Genomic DNA, 18,486 nt, shown 5'->3' with positions numbered 1-18,486 from the left:
CCCCCCCCCCGCCAACCACACCTGGGGGATGATGGTGATCCGGGACCGCAGGGTGTGCAGCCCCGCCTGGGCGATGGGGACCCCGTCGATCCAGATGCCACCCTCAGCTGCCTCCTGGAGCCGCAGCAGGCCTCCGGCCAGGGAGGACTTCCCGGCCCCTGTCCTGCCAACGATGCCCACCTGCCAGGGGATGGGAGGGTCAGGCCAGAGAGCTCATGGGCATCTACTTGGGAGACGTTTCCCTTGTGTTGAGGGCTGCCCATCCATTCGTAATCCTGTGATCATCCATCCTTCCATCCCTCCATCTATCTTTCCATCTGTCTGCCTTTCATCCATCTACCCAAACTGCTGCCTGTGCCTTCTCTGTCTTCCCCTCAGCTGACATCTCGTTCCTGTCTTTCCATTTACCTCCTCACCCTTACTTATGTTCCTCCATCCTTCCCAATCCAAGTTTCCATACCCCTCCATCATCCCTCAGCCTATCTTCCATCTTCCAGTTCTTTCTCACTTCCCCCATCATGCCCACCCATATGTTCATCAATCCATCCATCCATCCATCATCCATCCATTTATCCCTCCATCAATCCCGTTCCTATCCATCCATCCATCCGTCATCCATTTTTCCACTCATCCCGCATCTTATTCACCATCCCTCATCCTACCGTTCACCCCCATCCTATCCATCCATCCCCCATGCTACCATCCATCCCCGTTCCTATCCATTCAGCCCCCATCCTATCCATTCATTTCCCATCCTACCATCCATCCCTATCCTATTCATTCATACCTCATCCTACCATCCATTCTCCATCCTGTTCATGCATCCCCCATCCTACCATCCATCCCCCATCCTAAAAACCATTCTCCACCCTATCCATCCATCCTTCATCTTACCATCCATCCCCCATCCTATATATCCATCACCCATCCTACCATCCATCCTTGATCCTATCCATCAATCCATCCTCTATCCTACCATCCATCCCCATTCTAACATCCATCCCCCATCCAACCGTACACCCGCCATCCTATCCAACCATCCCAAATCTTACCATCCTAACATCCATCCCCCAACTTACCATCCACCCTCCATCCTATCCATCAATTCCCCATCCTACCATCCATCTCCCATCTTATCCACCCATTCTTCATCAGTTTTTCCACTCATCTCCCATCCTACTATCCATCCACATCCTATCCATCCCCCATCCTACCATCCATCCCTCATCATACAAACCATCCTCCATCCTACCATCCATCCCCATCCTAAGATCTATCCCCCATCATAACATCCTCCCCATCCTAACATCCATTCTCCATCCTATCCATCCATTCCACATTGTACCATCCATCCTCCATCCTATCCATCGATCCCCATCCTACCATCCATACCCTATCCTACGACGCATCCTCCATCCTATCCGTTCATCCCCAATCCTACCATCCATCTCCATCCTAACATCCACCCCCCACCCTAACATCCATCCTCCATCCTATCTATCCATTCCCCATCCTAATATCCATCCCCAATACTATCTACCCATCTTTAATTCAACTTTCCATTGATCTCCCATCCTACCATCCATCCAACATGCTACCATCCATCCTACATTCTATCCATCCATCCCCATCCTACCATCCATCCATCCCCATCCTAACATCCATACCCCATCCTATCATCCATCCTCTATCATATCCATCTAATGCTCATCCTACCATTCATCCCTCATTCTATCCATCAAGCCCCCAACCTACATCCATCCCTTATCCGACCATCCATCCCATCCTACCATCCACTCCCGATCCTACCATCCATCCCCATTCTAATGTCCATCCCCCATCCTAACATCCATCCTCCATCCTCCATCCTAACATCCATCCCCTCCTATCCATCCATCCTCCATCTTATCCATCCAACCCCCACCCTACCATCCATCCTCCATCATATCCATCCAAAGCTCATATACCATTCATCCCTCATTCTATTCATCGATCCCCCATCCTACATCCATCCCTCATCCTACCATCCATCCCCACCTACCCTCCATCCCCATACTAACATCCATCCCCCATCTTAACATCCATCCTCCATCTTATCCATTCATCCCCTAACCTACCATCCATACCCCATCCTACCATCCATCCCCATCCTAACCCCATACCACATCCTGACGTCCATCCTCCATTCTATCCTTCCATCTGTCATCCTACCATCCATCCCTCAGTCCATTCATCCATTCATCCCTCATCCGACCATCCACCCCTGCTCTATCCATCCATCCATCCTTCATCATACCACCCATCCTTTGTCCTACCATCCATCCCCCATTCTACTATCCATTCCCCTCCTAACATCCAACTTACCATCCATCTCTCATTCTATCCATCCACCCCCCATCCTACATTCATCCCTCAGCCTACAATCTATCCAGATTATACCATCCATCTCCCATCCTACCATCCATTCCCATCCTAACATCTATCCTCCATCCTGTCCATCCATCTCCCATCCTACCATCCATCCTCCATTCTAACATCCATCTGCTTCCTAGCATCCATCCCCTATCCTAATATCCATCCATCATCCTACCATCCATCTCCCGTCCTAGCATCCATCGTTCATCCTAACCATCCATTCCCCATCCTACCATCCATCCACATCCTACCATCCATCCCCCATCCTCTACATCCATCCCCCATCCTACCATCCACTGCTATCCTAACATTAATCCCCCATCCTAACTTCCATTCTCCATCCTATCCATCCATTCAGCATCCTACCATCCATTCCTCATTCTATCTACCCATCTTGAATCCATCTTTCCACTCATCTCCCATCCTACTGTCCATCCCCCATGCTACCATCCATCCTACATTCTATCCATCCATCCACCATCCTATGATACATCCCCATCTACCATCCATTCTCCATCCTATTCATCCCTCCCTCATCCTACCATCCATCAACCATTCTATCCATCTTCCCCAATCCTACATCTATCCCTCATCCTATCCATCCATCCCCCATCCTACCATCCATCCCCATCCTACCATCTATCCCCCATTCTCTACATCCATCCCCCATACTACATCCATCCTCCATCCTATCCATCCATCTTCCATCTTACAAGATCACTCATCCTACCATCCTATCCATCCATCACACATCCTACAAGATCCCTGATTCTACCATCCATCTCCCATCCTATCCATTCATACATCATTCTATCCATCCATCCCCCATCCTACCATCCATCTCCCATCCTATCCATCCATCCCATGTTACCATCCATCTCCCATCCTAACATCTATCCTCCATCCTTTTTTTTTTGAGTTGGAGTCTCACTCTGTCACCCAGACTGGAGTTCAGTGGCCGCTCCCGGCCACTGCAGCCTTGACCTGCTGGGCTCCAGCGATCCTTCCGCCTCAGTCTTCCAGGTAGCTGGAACTACAGGTGTGTGCTACCATGCCCGGCTAATTTTTGATTTATTGTAGAGATGAGGGCTCGCCAAGTTGCCCAGGCGGGTCTCGAACTCGCAGGCTCAGGCAATCCACTCATCTCGGCCTCCCAAAGCACTGGGATTACAGGCTGAGCCACTGAGCCCGGCCCCATCCTCCATCCTATCCATCTACTTCCCATCGTACCATTCATCCCCCATCCTATCTACACATCTTTAATCCATCTTTCCACTCATCTCCCATCCTACCACCCATCTCTCATGCCTCCATCCATCCACCATCCTACCATATATCCCCATCCTATATCCATCCCCCATGCTACCATCCATCCTCCATCCTATCCATTCATCCCTCATCCTATGATACATCCCATTCCTAACATCCATCCTCCATCCTAACATCCACCCTCCATCCTATCCATCCATCCCCCATCCTACCATCCATCCCCATCCTACCATCTATCCCCCATTCTCTACATCCATCCCCCATACTACATCCATCCTCCATCCTATCCATCCATCTTCCATCTTACAAGATCACTCATCCTACCATCCTATCCATCCATCACACATCCTACAAGATCCCTGATTCTACCATCCATCTCCCATCCTATCCATTCATACATCATTCTATCCATCCATCCCCCATCCTACCATCCATCTCCCATCCTATCCATCCATCCCATGTTACCATCCATCTCCCATCCTAACATCTATCCTCCATCCTTTTTTTTTTGAGTTGGAGTCTCACTCTGTCACCCAGACTGGAGTTCAGTGGCCGCTCCCGGCCACTGCAGCCTTGACCTGCTGGGCTCCAGCGATCCTTCCGCCTCAGTCTTCCAGGTAGCTGGAACTACAGGTGTGTGCTACCATGCCCGGCTAATTTTTGATTTATTGTAGAGATGAGGGCTCGCCAAGTTGCCCAGGCGGGTCTCGAACTCGCAGGCTCAGGCAATCCACTCATCTCGGCCTCCCAAAGCACTGGGATTACAGGCTGAGCCACTGAGCCCGGCCCCATCCTCCATCCTATCCATCTACTTCCCATCGTACCATTCATCCCCCATCCTATCTACACATCTTTAATCCATCTTTCCACTCATCTCCCATCCTACCACCCATCTCTCATGCCTCCATCCATCCACCATCCTACCATATATCCCCATCCTATATCCATCCCCCATGCTACCATCCATCCTCCATCCTATCCATTCATCCCTCATCCTATGATACATCCCATTCCTAACATCCATCCTCCATCCTAACATCCACCCTCCATCCTATCCATCCATCCCCCATCCTACCATCCATCCCCCATCTTAACATCCATCCCCATCCTGACATCCATCCCCATCCTACCATCCATTTCCGTTCCTACCAACAATCCCCCATCCTAGCATCCATCCTCAGGCTATCCATCCATTCCCCATCCTATTCATCCATCTCCCATCCTACCATCCAACCTCCATCCTAACATCCAATCTCCATCCTTTCCATCCATTCTCATCCTACCATTCATCACCATCCCACTATCCATCCTCCAACCTATCCATCCTTTCCCCATCCTACCCACCATCCTCCATCCTATACATTCAATCTCCATCCTATACATCCATTCCCATCCTACCATTCATCACCATCCCACTATCCATCCTCCAACCTATCCATCCATCCCCCATCCTACCCACCACCCTCCATCCTATACATCCATCCCTCATCCTACCATCCATCCCTCACCCTATTTATCAATCCCTCATCCTACCATCTATCCCTGATCCTATCCATCCATTCCCCCATCCTACATCATCCCCAATCCTACCATCTATCCCTCATCCTCTCCATTTATCCCTCATCCTATCTATCCAAACCACATCCTACTATCCATTGCCCCTTCTACCATCTTTCCCCCATCCTATACATCCTTCCCTCATCCTGTCCATCCATCTCCCTTCTTGCCATTCATCCCCATACTACCATCCATCCCCATCCTAACAACCATCCCCCATCCTAATATCCATCCTCCATCCTATCCATCCATTCCCCATCCTACCATCCATTTCCCATCTTACCTACCCATCTTCAATCCATCTTTCCACTCATCTCCCATCCTATCATCCATACCCTATGCTACCATCCATCCTACATCCTATCCAACCACACCCATGCTACCATCCGTGCCCATCCTAACTTCCATCCCCCATCCTAACATTATTCACCCATCCTATCCATCCAACCCTCATCCTAACATTTATCCCTCATTCTATTCATCCATCCCCCATCCTACATCCATCCCTATCCTTCCATCCATCTTCATCATATCATCCATCCCCACCCTAACATCAATTTCCCATCCTACCATCCATCCCCATCCTATCATTCATCCCCCATCCTAACATCCATCCTCCATCCTATCCATCCATCCCCCATCCTACAAGATCACTCAATCTACCATCCACCCCCCATCCTACAAGGTCCCTCATTCAACTATCCATCCCCCATCCTACCATCCATCCCCACCCTCACATCAATCCTCCATCCTACCATCCATCCCCCATTCTAACATTCACCTCCATGCTATCCATCCATTCTCCATCCTATCCATCCGTCTCCTATCCTACCATCCATCTTCCATTCCAACATCTATCCCTATCCCAACATCCATTCCCCATCCTACAAGATCCCTCATCCTACCATCCATCCCCCACCCATCCATCTATACCTCATCCTATCCTTTCATTCCTCATCCTACCATCCACCCCCCGTCTTACCATCCATCCCCCATCCTATTTACCCATCTTTAATCCATCTTTCCCCTCATTTCCCATCCTACCATCCATCACCCATACTACCATTCATCCTGCTTCATATCCATCCATTCCCCATCCTACCACCCACCTCTGTCCTAACATCTGCCTCCAACCTAACGTCCATCCCCCATCCTAACATCCACTCGCATCCTACCATCTATATCCCATCCTACCTTCCATCCCCCCTCCTATCCCTCCATCCCCCATCCTGCATCCATCCCCGAGTCTATCCTCCCTCTATCCTCCACCCTATCCATCCAATCTCCATCTTACCATCCGTCGTCCATCGTGTCCATCCATCTCCATCCTACCATCCCTTCCCCATCGTATCTACCCATCTTTAATCCACCTTTCCACTCGTCTTCCATCCTACCACCCATCTCCCATACTACCCTTCATCCTACATCATTCCATCCACCCCATCCTACCATCCATCCCCCATCCCACCCTCCATCCCTCATCCCATCCAGCATCCCTCTTCTACATCCACCCTCCTTCTTATCCATCCATCCCCATCCTACCAATCTATCCACCGGTCATCCTAGCCAGCCATCTTTCCACTTATCTCCCATCTCCAATTCATCCCTCATCCATCCCGGACCCTCTTCTTCCACCCTTTATCCCCCAACGGATCCATCCCTCCCTCGTCCTTCCACCTCTCCTCCCATCCTTTTATCCATCCTTCTTCCATCCTCATCTCTCTCACGACTGTAATCTCCTCAGTCTCTCACACATGGTGGGGGCTCAACACCGTTTTCTTAGTAAACGAGTGAAACTTGGGTCATCCCACTGCATGCCAAGCACATGTTTCAGCACCAGGGATACAGAAGTGAAAGGGTCCTTACTCTAAGGTGCTCACCACCTGGTAGGAAGTAGTTCCTGGTAAGTGATACCTGAGTAAAGTAAAAGTTAACACGCTGTGATGAACAGGTACTCTCTACTATCAAGCTTGGATCTGCAGCAACTGAGGCAGGCAAGGAGGCTCTGCTCTTGCTGCCTGGGATTTGATAGAGGTAATCAGGGAGGGCTTCATGGAGGAGGGAGTGCTTGAGTGGAATATCAAAGGATGAGTAGAATTTCAGGGAGGGGGCTTATAAGACTAAAAGCTCATGGAGCTTAAATGTTGGCTAAGTCCTAGCATAGCAACTGATTGCGGGGCCACAGTAGGCAGGTTCTGGGTTGGGCAGGGACTTGAATGCCAAGCTCAGGAATTCAGATTTTATTCTGAGGGAGACTGAGAGGTGGTAGAAGGTTTTGAGCAGGGGAATAACATGCTATGTCATTCATGCTGATAAAGATCATGGAGAAGAGACTGGAGGGAGTGAGACAGGATCATTTGGGAGCCCAGAGCAGGAAGAGAGGGATGGGGGCATCGGGATGGCAGCAGGGAGGAAGTGTCTGTGAGTAGAGGGAGGATAGGGATTTGGTGAAGAGGCCTGGCTAAGTGTCTATAAAATGAGGTAATACAAGCACTTTCCTCTTGGGGTTGTCATGAGAGTAAGCATGCATATATTAACGAATAAAAGCATTATGTTGATGATGCTTTTATTCTCTCTCTTTCTCTACACACACACACACACACACACACACACACACACACATGCACTGGGGGTGCCAAAAACGTATACACATTTTAAGAGATTTTACCTATGCGTTGCTTTTTGAAATTGAATTGAATTACGGTAGCAATGTGTAGCATGACGTTTGTTCAAAAGGTGACATCAATCAAATGAATGCTAGCATCACCATGTGACAGGCAGGACAGTCAAAGAAAAATGCGGAAGCACAGTCGTTGTTCAAGGAGCGCAAGACCATTTTGAAGTGATATTTGAAATTCAAGAATGTTGTGGGAGGACAATGACAATGCAGGCATGACTATGCAACAGAACCTCCAACACACCTAACAACTGCACGCATTCGTGGTAAGTTTGAGACGCATGGGACTGTGTGTGATGTGCACAAGGGAAGATCCAGGAGGCTTCGCAGAGCAAGTCCTGCAGTAGTAGTTCACCATGATCAGAAGTGTCTGGATGCTGATGGTAACCACCTCTTGTAATTGCCAGAGTCAAATGTGACTTGTATTCATCTTTTGTTATTGGTATATATTGAGTATTACAGTTTTTTCCTCTCTTCAAGTTGTATACATTTTTTGGCCCCTCTGTTACGTGTGTGTGTGTGTGTGTGTGTGTGTGTGTGTGTGTGTGTGTGTGTATTCACACACATACATATATATACACACACACTAAAACACAATGACAACTCTACGAAGGCAACATTATTATTCCCATTTTGCAGATGGGAAAACTGGGGCCAAGACATGAAGCGACTGGCCCAAGGTCACCCTTGGCAAAGCCAGGAACCCATCCATGCAGACTGGAAAATGTATGTGGAGCATATAGTATGCTGCCCAGCACAGTGTTCAGCTCAGGTGAGAGAGAGAAGGAAGCTGAGAGTCACCTCCTCATCTGGGAATGCCAAGAAGAATGGGGAGGTCATCAGATGGAAGCACGCATGAGGAAGATGAGGAGTCTGGTTTAGGGCACCATGGGTCTGAAAACAAGGGTGGGACACTGGGGAGGCTCGGTGAATAGGACCTGTGCAAGAACCGCCCACCTTCTCTCCCGCGTGGATCTTGAAGGACACGTTCTGCACAGCCAGCGGGAGCTCAGGCCGGTATCTCAGTCCAAAGCCTCGGAACTCGATCTGCCCACCGTGAGGCCAGGGGGGCTGAGCTGCGCAGGTGGGCAGCCTCCAGGGGGCCTGGAGCAGGAGGGGACAATGGGTCAGAGGAGCCTTCCCCCAAGCCTGCTCACAAGATGGCCCATATCTCTGAGCCTCGGTTTCCTCTTCTGCAAAATGGGCATATTTTTTGCTATTTTTACAGGGTTGTTGTGGGAATTAACAAGACGGAGCATGGAGTACGGCAATGCTAAAAACAATATCTGGCATGATAAAAATGATGGTGCTGGCTACCTTTAATGTCTTTTGTTGTTATCAGCCATTGTCATTGTCAAACATTTTTGTTCCTGTAGTGACAGGACTGTGTGGGAGGAAGGCCATTGTTGGCGTCTGCTATTCGTGTAACCTTGTTCAGGCCATTCCATCCCATTGAGCCTTGGACTCCCAATCTGTGAAATGGGGCTAATAAAAGCAGGGGACATGTACTGAGTGTTTACAATGGACCAGACACTGAACTAAGTCCTTTATGACAGGATCTCATTCAATCCTCTCAGTAAACTCAAAGCTGTTATGTTGCTGCCATGTTGTTATTTTGTTACTATAATGTTACTGGAATGTTGCCATGATGTTACAAGAATGTTGCTATTCTGATGCAATTCTATTACCACAATGTGAATATGTTGCTGGACTGTTACATTGTTGCTCTGTTGTGTTCTGTTGTTATCATGTTGCTGTTTTTTTACTACTATGTGGCTGTGATGTTGCTATTATGTCACTATCATGTTGCTATGCTGCTGTTACATGGCTTCTGTGTTGCTGTTCTGTCACTATAATGTTACCAGCTGATAAATCTTGTTATGTTGCTATTATGTTAGCTATTATGATGCTGTTCTGTTACTATCATGTTGCACCTATGTTGCTGCTGCCTTGCTGTTCCTCACAGTACCCTGTCACTCTGACGGGTGACCTGCCTTGCTCAAGCTAGGAAGCAAAGGAAACAGGATTTGACCCGACTCCAGACCCCATGCTCCTAATCATTGCTGCTGCCCTAGCCGTGACTCCGGCTTACAGTGGTGGAGGCAGAGTGGGAAGACAAGAGGGTGTAGATTCCAAAGCCAGTGGCAGATGTCAGCCTGGGCCTCAGCCCTCCCCATAGGTCCTGCTGGGGCACCACCCCCTGCCCCACCAACCACCCATCACCTCCTTGGGCGTCCGAGCATAGTCTTTCATCCGCTCCACTGACACGATGCTGCCCTCCAGGTCTGTCCAGCTGCGAACAGCCCACTGCAGGGTCTGGGTCACCTGGTGCAGAAAGACGGCTCAGACTGGATTTGGTGAAGCCACTCAAGGGCTTGCTTCTGCCCCCCTGAGACAAAGCTGGGGGACCGGACCAGGGGGACACAAATGGGGCAATCTAGAACCTGGGCTCAGGGGGACGGGATTAGGCTGCAGCCAACAGGACCCCTTCCTTCCTTCAGTGGGACCAGAGCATGCAAAGCAGAAAGGAGCCCTCAGACATCAGCCTGGCCAACCTGTCTTGACACAGGCTGGGAGACAGGACCAGACAGGGTGTGTGACCCTCCCAAACATACCCAGCAGCACCCAGGCCAACTGATTCCACACTGACAGCTTCCCCAGAGCTGCAGGACCTCCACAGGTCCACCACACCTGGAACCCCTCCAGCCTCCTCACCAGGACCTCTCAGTGAGGACAGGCTCCAGCCCTGCCCTCTGTGCTCCAAACATGTTTCCTTCCTCTCTTGCCCCTGCCCACCCCCTACAGCTACATCCGCCTTCCTACTACTGTTCCTCTGCCATTCCCAACCCCTCAGGCCTTTCTGTCTGTTGCTTCCTCAATTCCTCCAGGCCACAGTGACAGTCAAAACACCCTGTTCCCAACACACTGCATCCTCCTATTGCTTCTAAAGTTTAGTTGTCTCAAGTGTAAAATAAAGATAATACTAGCACTACCCTGATGCGGTTGTGGATAGGACTGGATGAGTTAATCTTTAACTCTTTGAACAATGCCTCATTTGTAACAAATGCTGTATATATATGTGTTTATATATATATATATTTTGAGTTGGAGTTTCACTCCATCTGCACTCCAGTCGCCGCTCCCGGCCACCGTGACCTCGACCCACTGGGATCCAGCGATCCTTCCGCCTCAGTCTTCCGAGCAGCCGGAATTACAGGCACGCAGTACCACGCCCAGCTGATTTTTGATTTATTGTAGAGAAGAGGTCTCGCCAAGTTGCCCAGGCGGGTCTCAAACCAGCGGGCTCAGGCAAACCACTCACCTCAGCCTTCCAAAGGCGCAGGATTACAGGCTGAGCCACCGAGCCCGGCTTGTATATATTTTTTCATAGATGTCATGACATGACATTATATATCATTTGTACTTTATTATTAGTCAGGGTCTCACTCTGTCACCCAGGCTGGAGTGCAGGGGCACAATCACAGCTCACCACTGCCTCAACTTCTTGGGTTCAGGCAATCTTTCCCCCTCAGCCACCCAAGTAGCTGAGACTACAGGCATGTGTCACCACACTCGGCAACTTTTTTATTTTTATTTTTTATAGAGTTGAAGTCTTGCTAAGTTGCCCAGGTTGGTCTCAAACTCCAGGGCTCAGGCAATTCTCCAACCTTGACCTCCCAAAGTGCTGGGATAACAGGCATGAGCCACTGTGCCTGGCCACATACTATTAATACTTACAAAAAGTTAACAATGCACTGGGAGCACACTCTGTAGTATATGAGGGAGGACCTAAAAAACCCTGGAGTTTATTTATTTAAAAATGTGTATTTATTCTTACATTTTTAAATTTCAGTAACCTTCAAATTCCTCTCCGTTGGATGCAAAGCACCTACCAAGATGCTTTTTTCACTCAAACTGTTTTTAAACTCATCGATTCTGATACTTCTGCCATTTTTGTTTCACCTCTTCCACACCAGCTAAACGTTTCCCTTTGAGGACTTTTTCTAACAAAAAAAAGTTGCTTGGGATGAGGTCGGGTGAATAGGAAGGGCGGGGCATGGGGCTTATGTCGTTTTTGATCAAAAAATGGTGTGGGCAGGTACCTTACCATGGTGGAAGAACCTGTCACCTGTTTGCCAAAGTTCCAGACATTTCTTTCACAAATCATAACACAACCATCTCAAAACTTCCAGAAAAGTTGAACTATAATCCCAGCACTTTGGGAGGCCTATAATCCCAGCACTTTGGGAGGCAGAGGCAAGAGGATTATCTGAGCTCAGGGGTTCGAGACCAGTATGAGCAATATGGTGAGACCTCGTCTCTACAATAAATTAAAGTATCAGCTGGGAATGGTGGCGTGCGCCTGTGGTTCCAGCTACTTGGAAGGCTGAGGTGGAAGGATCACCTGAGCCCAGCAGGTCAATGCTGGGGTAGCCGTGAGCGTGCCACTGCACTCCAGTCTGGGTGACAGAGTAAGACTCTGACTCAAAACAAACAAACAAACAAATAAAAAAACAACAGAAAAAAAACTTTGGTTGACCACTTGATCTGGAAGAACAAATTCCAAGTGTACTATAAGGGGCTCACCCTCCAAAAGATAATTCCAGGGTTTTTTTTGGGGGGGGGGCTCTCTCATAGACTTTATCTCAACTCTTCTTTATCACATCAGAAGTGATGGGATTACTGGGCTATTTTTTTCAGATGATCACACTGAGGCCCCAAGAGGGAAGATTCTTGCCCGGGTCTAGCAAGGTCACTTCGATCCCATTCTAGTGGGGCTGTATTTCTCTCCCGGGGGTGTTTGGACTCAGGGTCTTTGGTGGTCCCACTGGCCGGGTCTGTCTGTGTCTGGTTCTGTCCACGCCCTGGAGCCCAGGCTGGGGTGTCAGAGGTACCTGGAGGGCGGCAGAGACCGAGAAGCCCACGAGGCCGGCGCTCAGGTGGGCCTTGCTCAGCACAGCACACGTGGCAGCCACGAACACCAGGCCATTCCCCAGGAGCTCCATGTTGGCAGCAAGCCACCTGTGCAGGGAGGTAACAGTGGGGTCAGTGTGTGCCATCACCTGCTGAGACCTGCTTCTCCAGGTGCAGGGAGGGACCAGCTGTCATGCCAGCCCTGCACCCACGGGGTCCCAGAAATGGTCTCCATACCCCGGGACCCACCCCCAAGCTCAAGACATAGAAGACACTCTCCGGGGATTTGCTGCACCACATCCCCCTGCGGTTCCCTCGGCCTGAACCCCGAACTCCGTCTTCCTGTGGCCAGCCGCCTCTCATCTGCATGCACAAATGAATGCCAACATCACTCTCTGACAGCCTTCCCTGACTGTGCCTCCTTTACTAACATCACAGATGATGGCCTCCACAGGAGTTCTCTCCATAAATCAATTTCTTCACCAGACACGTCTGCCAGTCATCATCAGTAGGCCGTGATCCCCATGGGCCGTGATCCCCATGAGGGGAACAGCCACCCTGTCTGTTCTGTTCATGGCTTGATTCCCAGTATCTACTATAGAACCCAGCACATAGTAGGTGCTTGACGTGTACCTATTGAATGAATACTTTATGTACTGTACCCTTCTTGTTGAACGTAAAAATATGCAAATATATCCAGGCACAGTGGTTTACACCTGTAATCCCAGCACTTCGGAAGGTGGAGGCGAGAGGACTGCCTGAGCCCAGGGGTTCGAAATCACCCTAGGCAACTTGATGAGACCTCGTCTCTACAATAAACCAAAAATTAGCTGGGTGTGGTGACACTCGCCGGTGGTTCCAGTGACTTGGAAGGCTGAGGTGGAAGGACTGCCTAAGCCCAGCAGGTTGACGCTGCGGTGGCTGTGAGCATGCCATTGCACTCCAGCCTGGGGGACAGAGTGAGACTCCGACCCAAAAAAGAAAAAAAGAATAGGCAAATATATTGAATATTCAAGTGTATATTAAAGAAATTAATACATATTTATCCCTCTTACTCCATCATTCATTCAACAGATATATATTGAGCACTCACTGTGTGCCATGCGTGTTTGAACTGGTGGGGACACATCTGTGAACCAAACAAAGTCATCGGCCCCCAGGGTATATCACGAACAATCCTCCTGACACAGGGAGAGCAGAATATTGTTCCCATTTGACAGATGAGGAGATGGAGGCTTAGAGCATTGGTTGCTTATTTAAGCTCACACGTGCCACAAACTACCAAACCTTATGCAGGCTTTCCAACAGGCTGTGTTTCTCAATGAACTAACTAACGGACAATACATAAAGGAAGACCTGCCTAAGATCACCACTGACTGGCTATCTAAACTGTCCCTTCCAAAGAGTTGCTTTGCTCCTTTAGACCTCAGGTTACCCATCTGTATAAAGAAGTAATGTCTATATAATTAAGTTATATCTGGCTGATTCCAGTTGAGGGGCTTAAATGAGCTATACCATGGACAGCGTGGAAATCATTATGCTTTGCCCATAGTAGATGCTTTCTAAGTGTTCTTCAGGTCTCTCCTCCCCGGCCCAGGACCCCAGGAAGGGGGATGCCGGGTCTCCCAGAGGGCATGTGGAATTGAGATATTGCCCACAGTGACAGGGACTGAGAGCCCTGGGGACCTGGGCAGAAAAGAAAAAAGGAATCCGCATGTATGGAGTACCAGCTGTATGCTTGGCCCTCTCTACACTCTGGTGCCAGGCTGCCTTGATTCAAATCCTGGCTCCAGTATACTTTCTCTGTGTGACCTTGGGCAAGCTCCCAAACCTCTCTGTGACTACAAGTCATTGTCTATAACACAGTCTCTGCCTTGTGAGGTTGTTCACAGGGTTAAATAAATTAACCCACATAGATTGCTCAGAACAGTCCTGGGCATGTAATAAGCATGTTACACATCTTACCTATGAAAGTATGTATGTAATCCCCCATGAGTGTGACTCCAGTTTGACAACGAGGCTCAGAGAGGTTGTGTAACTTGCTAAGACCTGCCAGCTAGTAAGTGGCAGATCTGGGATTTGAACCTCTGTCTATTTGAGCTCAAAGCTTGTGTTCTTTGTATGGAAAGAAGGCTGAGGGTGCTTCTATAGCCACTTTGTAACCAAGGTAATGGAGGCTGGTCTAGTTGCCTGGCAACAGAGCTTCTTCCTGCTCACCTGCTGTTGAGGACCTAACCGGTGGGTTCCATCTGCCCAGTGAGAGCCGAGAGACTGCTTATGTGATCTTTTTTTTTTTTTTTGAGTTGGAGTCTCACTCCATTGCTCAGGCTCGAGTGCAGTGGCATGCTCACAGCCATCCCAGCGTTGACCTGCTGGGCTTCAGTGATCCTTTTACCTCAGCCTTCCAAGTAACTGGAACTACAGGTATGTGTTACCACGCCCAGCTAATTTTTTGATTTATTGTAGGGAAGAGGTCTCACCATGTTGCCCAGGCTGGTCTTGAACCCACAGGCTCAGGCAATCTTCTCACCTCAGCCTCCCAAAGGGCTGGGATTACAGGCTTGAGCCACCGCACCTGGCCTGCCTATGTGATCTTGACTCAGCTGTGTCCCCGGCCCACTGTGTGACCTTGGGGAAGCCACTTGACCTCTCTAGCCACAGAGTATGACTTCAGGTCTCACCTTCTGGAGACACCTGCTGCAAGGTGTTCTTTTCAACTTTTTTTTTTTAATCTATTTATTTTTTGAGTCAGGGTCTCTTTCTCTGTCACCCATGCTAGTTTCATGCTAGAGAGCAGTGACATGATCACAACTCATTGCAGCCTCAACCTCCTGGGCTTAGGTGATCCTTTTGCCTCAATCTCCTGAGTAGCTGGGACTACAGGTGTGTAGCCCCACATTCAGTTAATTTTTTATTTTTTTGTAGAGACGAGGTCCTGCTATGTTGTCTAGGCTGGTCTCAATCCTGGGCTAAAGCAATCCTCTCACCTCAGCCTCTCAAAGTGCTAGGATTACAGGTGTGAGCCACCATGCCTGGCAGTCAAGATTTTCCTTTTTTTAATATTTATTTTTTAAAATATAGATAGGGTTTGGTTATGTTGCTTAGCTGGTCTCGAACTCCGAACTCAAGTGATGCTCCCACCTCAGCCTCCCAAAGTGCTGGAATTACAGGCATGAGCCACTGCACCCATCCTGATGACACCCAGGCTCTTCCTACCTGTCCACCACCAGTCGCAGGAAACTGACCCTCTGGCTTTCATCCACGCGGGCATCGCTCTGAGTCACAAAGGGGCCCTGGGCTCGGAACGCCCTGACTACTGTGCTGCCCTGGAAGGTCTCAGCCATGTGGGAGCACACAGCCGAGTAGCTGGCTGACTCCAGGCGTCTCAGTTGGCACGAGGTGGCCACATACAGGCTCTGAGGCAGGACAGGTGGGAGAGAGGAAGGGAGAAACCACAGACACAGACATAGTTTCAAGAAGCACAGGGAGCCAGGCCAGACTGTTACCAGCTTATGGTGTGACCTTGGGCCAGTCACTTGCCTTCTTTGGGTTCCCATTTTCATAGTTCTTTTGAAAATCCCCTGGGAGCATCAAAAACCTCCAATACACCACCCAAGAATGACTGAATCGGGACTTCCGGTGATACTGCCTTGACTTTGGTATTTTTTTTAAAGCCTTCATAGAACTTATCATGTATTAAAAAATAATTATAAAAAATTAAACTAGAAGACTTCAAAAAATAATAATAAAACAAAAGCCTTCTAGACGATTCTAATGCACAGGTAGGGTTGAGAAATCACTAATTTCATTTAAATGTCTCACTTCTCAGCACTGAAGTCAATTGCTTCATTCAGGGCTGGTCATTCAGCCCTGAATGACCTTTGTGGGAACAGAACCATAAAGGTCAGTGGACGCAGTTGGCCAAGTTAGACTCATTCATTTAACCCAGGGGTCACATGCCAGGTACCAGGAGAGGCACAGACAATACATGTTATCATTTGCTTTGAGCTGGCAGGCAGGCCGGGAGGAACTGCATTTGCTGGCCAGTCACACTCTTGACACATGGCACCTCACTTATTGCAGGGTGGGCAATAGGGTGGGCACTAGTACTGTTCATCTTTTACAGGTGAGGACACATAAGTCTAGGGGAACTCAGCAGTTGGTCGGAGCTCCACAATAAGCAGAGCCTGACTCCAAAGCTTGCAACAGAGAAGCAGTCCATCCCCAGAGTCAAGTGGACTTAGAAAAGATCGTGGACAGTTGTGGGGGACAGTGTAATTTTTGTATGACTGCCATGTTTTCTCCTATTGTAGTTCTGATTTCCCATGGGGGGGTGGGTGGAAAGAGAGACTGTCAATCAGGGACCTGATCAAAAAAGTAGTCACATGACCCAGCCTAGCCCATCAGAGTCTACTATCCACTTCACTGTGATTGGTTCAGGGATGAGCACATGACCCCCCAAGCGCCAACCAGGACCTTCTCTGAGATTAATATATGAATACTGAGCAGGAGAAAAGTTTTTTGTGTGTTGGGTTGCGAAGGTGGGCTGATGTGAGCTAGGGCTGCTGGTGGCCACCAGACCTGCCCCCTGGACAGAAAACAGGTGCAAATGTAGGCCAAGCAGATCTGAGGCAGTAGTTCTCAAACATGAGGGAGCATCAGAATGACCTGGAGGGTTTGTCAAAGCTCAGATGGCTGGGCCACAGTCTCACAGTGTCCGAGTCAGTAGGTCTGGACTGGGGCCCAAGAATTTGCATCTCTAACTGGGCCCCGGGTGACACTGCTGCTGGTCCTGGGGTCATGCTTTGAGAAGCAGTGAATGAAGATAAGGAGAGAGCAAGTCTTGGTGACAGCTGGGCCTACTGCCCCCTAGAAATGTAGCCATTCAATTCTGTTATTTTGTTTCAGCTCATTTAAGTTGGTCTCTGGTCCTGGCAACTGAAACAATTTTAGCTTCATACTTTTTTTTTCTTTGAGGCTTTGCAATGCCACTCAGATTCTAGAAAATTGTAGAAGCTGCAGCAGGATAAAATGTTAGATATTAAGAACTTTGATATGAACATTTAGAGACAGAGACTAGAGATATTAGAAACAGACTGCAGTGTCTCTGATCCTGGGGATTTTTCTAGGGGCACTGAGTCTTGCCCAGAGCCAGGGGACTGGCTGAGGTGACCTCAGCTGACCCCAAGAGCTGCCCTGACCTCTCCATACCTGAAACCCGGAATAGATGAGCAACAGTGGCAGGATGGCCACAATGGCTAGTGGGGTGGCCACCGCCACCACCAGGATGACCTCCAGGAGTCCAAAGGTGTAAGTCAGCAAGGACCGGAGTTTGTCTGGGATGTCCACATCCACCGTGTCTGTCTCCTTGGAGAAGCGGTTCAGTAGGTTCCCGATGGGTGTCCGCTCAAAGAAGCTGATGGGAGATCTCACCACGTCCCACAGTAGCCTCTGGAAGAGCAGCCTGGATGCCCGGACCCCACCTAGGAGTACTGCGGCCATGGACACAAACAGCCCGATGGCTGGAGGGGAGGAAAGATCAGAGCATGGAGGCTGGAGACCCCCAGGAGCCTCCCCGTGGGGCCTGGGCAGGTCTCCCCACTACCCTCATGGTGGCCGACTCATAGCTGGCCACTGACAGTCTCTTGACAGAT

General features: G+C 49.3%; 1 protein-coding gene across 1 annotated transcript in view; it reads right to left on the bottom strand.

The window, feature by feature from the left end:
- ABCC6 (ATP binding cassette subfamily C member 6) overlaps positions 1–18,486 on the bottom strand; it is a 69,303-nt gene that overhangs the window by 4,545 nt on the left and 46,272 nt on the right. The window contains exons 23-28 of the mRNA XM_008068912.1: positions 18,044–18,354; positions 16,049–16,248; positions 12,814–12,940; positions 10,142–10,243; positions 8,876–9,022; positions 22–180 (exon numbers count right to left, since the gene is read on the bottom strand). Coding sequence (XP_008067103.1) covers positions 22–180; positions 8,876–9,022; positions 10,142–10,243; positions 12,814–12,940; positions 16,049–16,248; positions 18,044–18,354 — 1,046 coding nt within the window. The remainder of the gene's footprint in view (positions 1–21; positions 181–8,875; positions 9,023–10,141; positions 10,244–12,813; positions 12,941–16,048; positions 16,249–18,043; positions 18,355–18,486) is intronic.

The sequence above is a fragment of the Carlito syrichta genome, unplaced genomic scaffold (genome assembly GCF_000164805.1).
Source record: "Carlito syrichta isolate Samal-C Ts95f unplaced genomic scaffold, Tarsius_syrichta-2.0.1 Scaffold311662, whole genome shotgun sequence".
Taxonomy (NCBI): Eukaryota; Metazoa; Chordata; class Mammalia; order Primates; family Tarsiidae; genus Carlito; species Carlito syrichta.
Note: the sequence above shows the minus strand (reverse complement) of the source record. Positions and strands in the feature narration are given on the sequence as shown.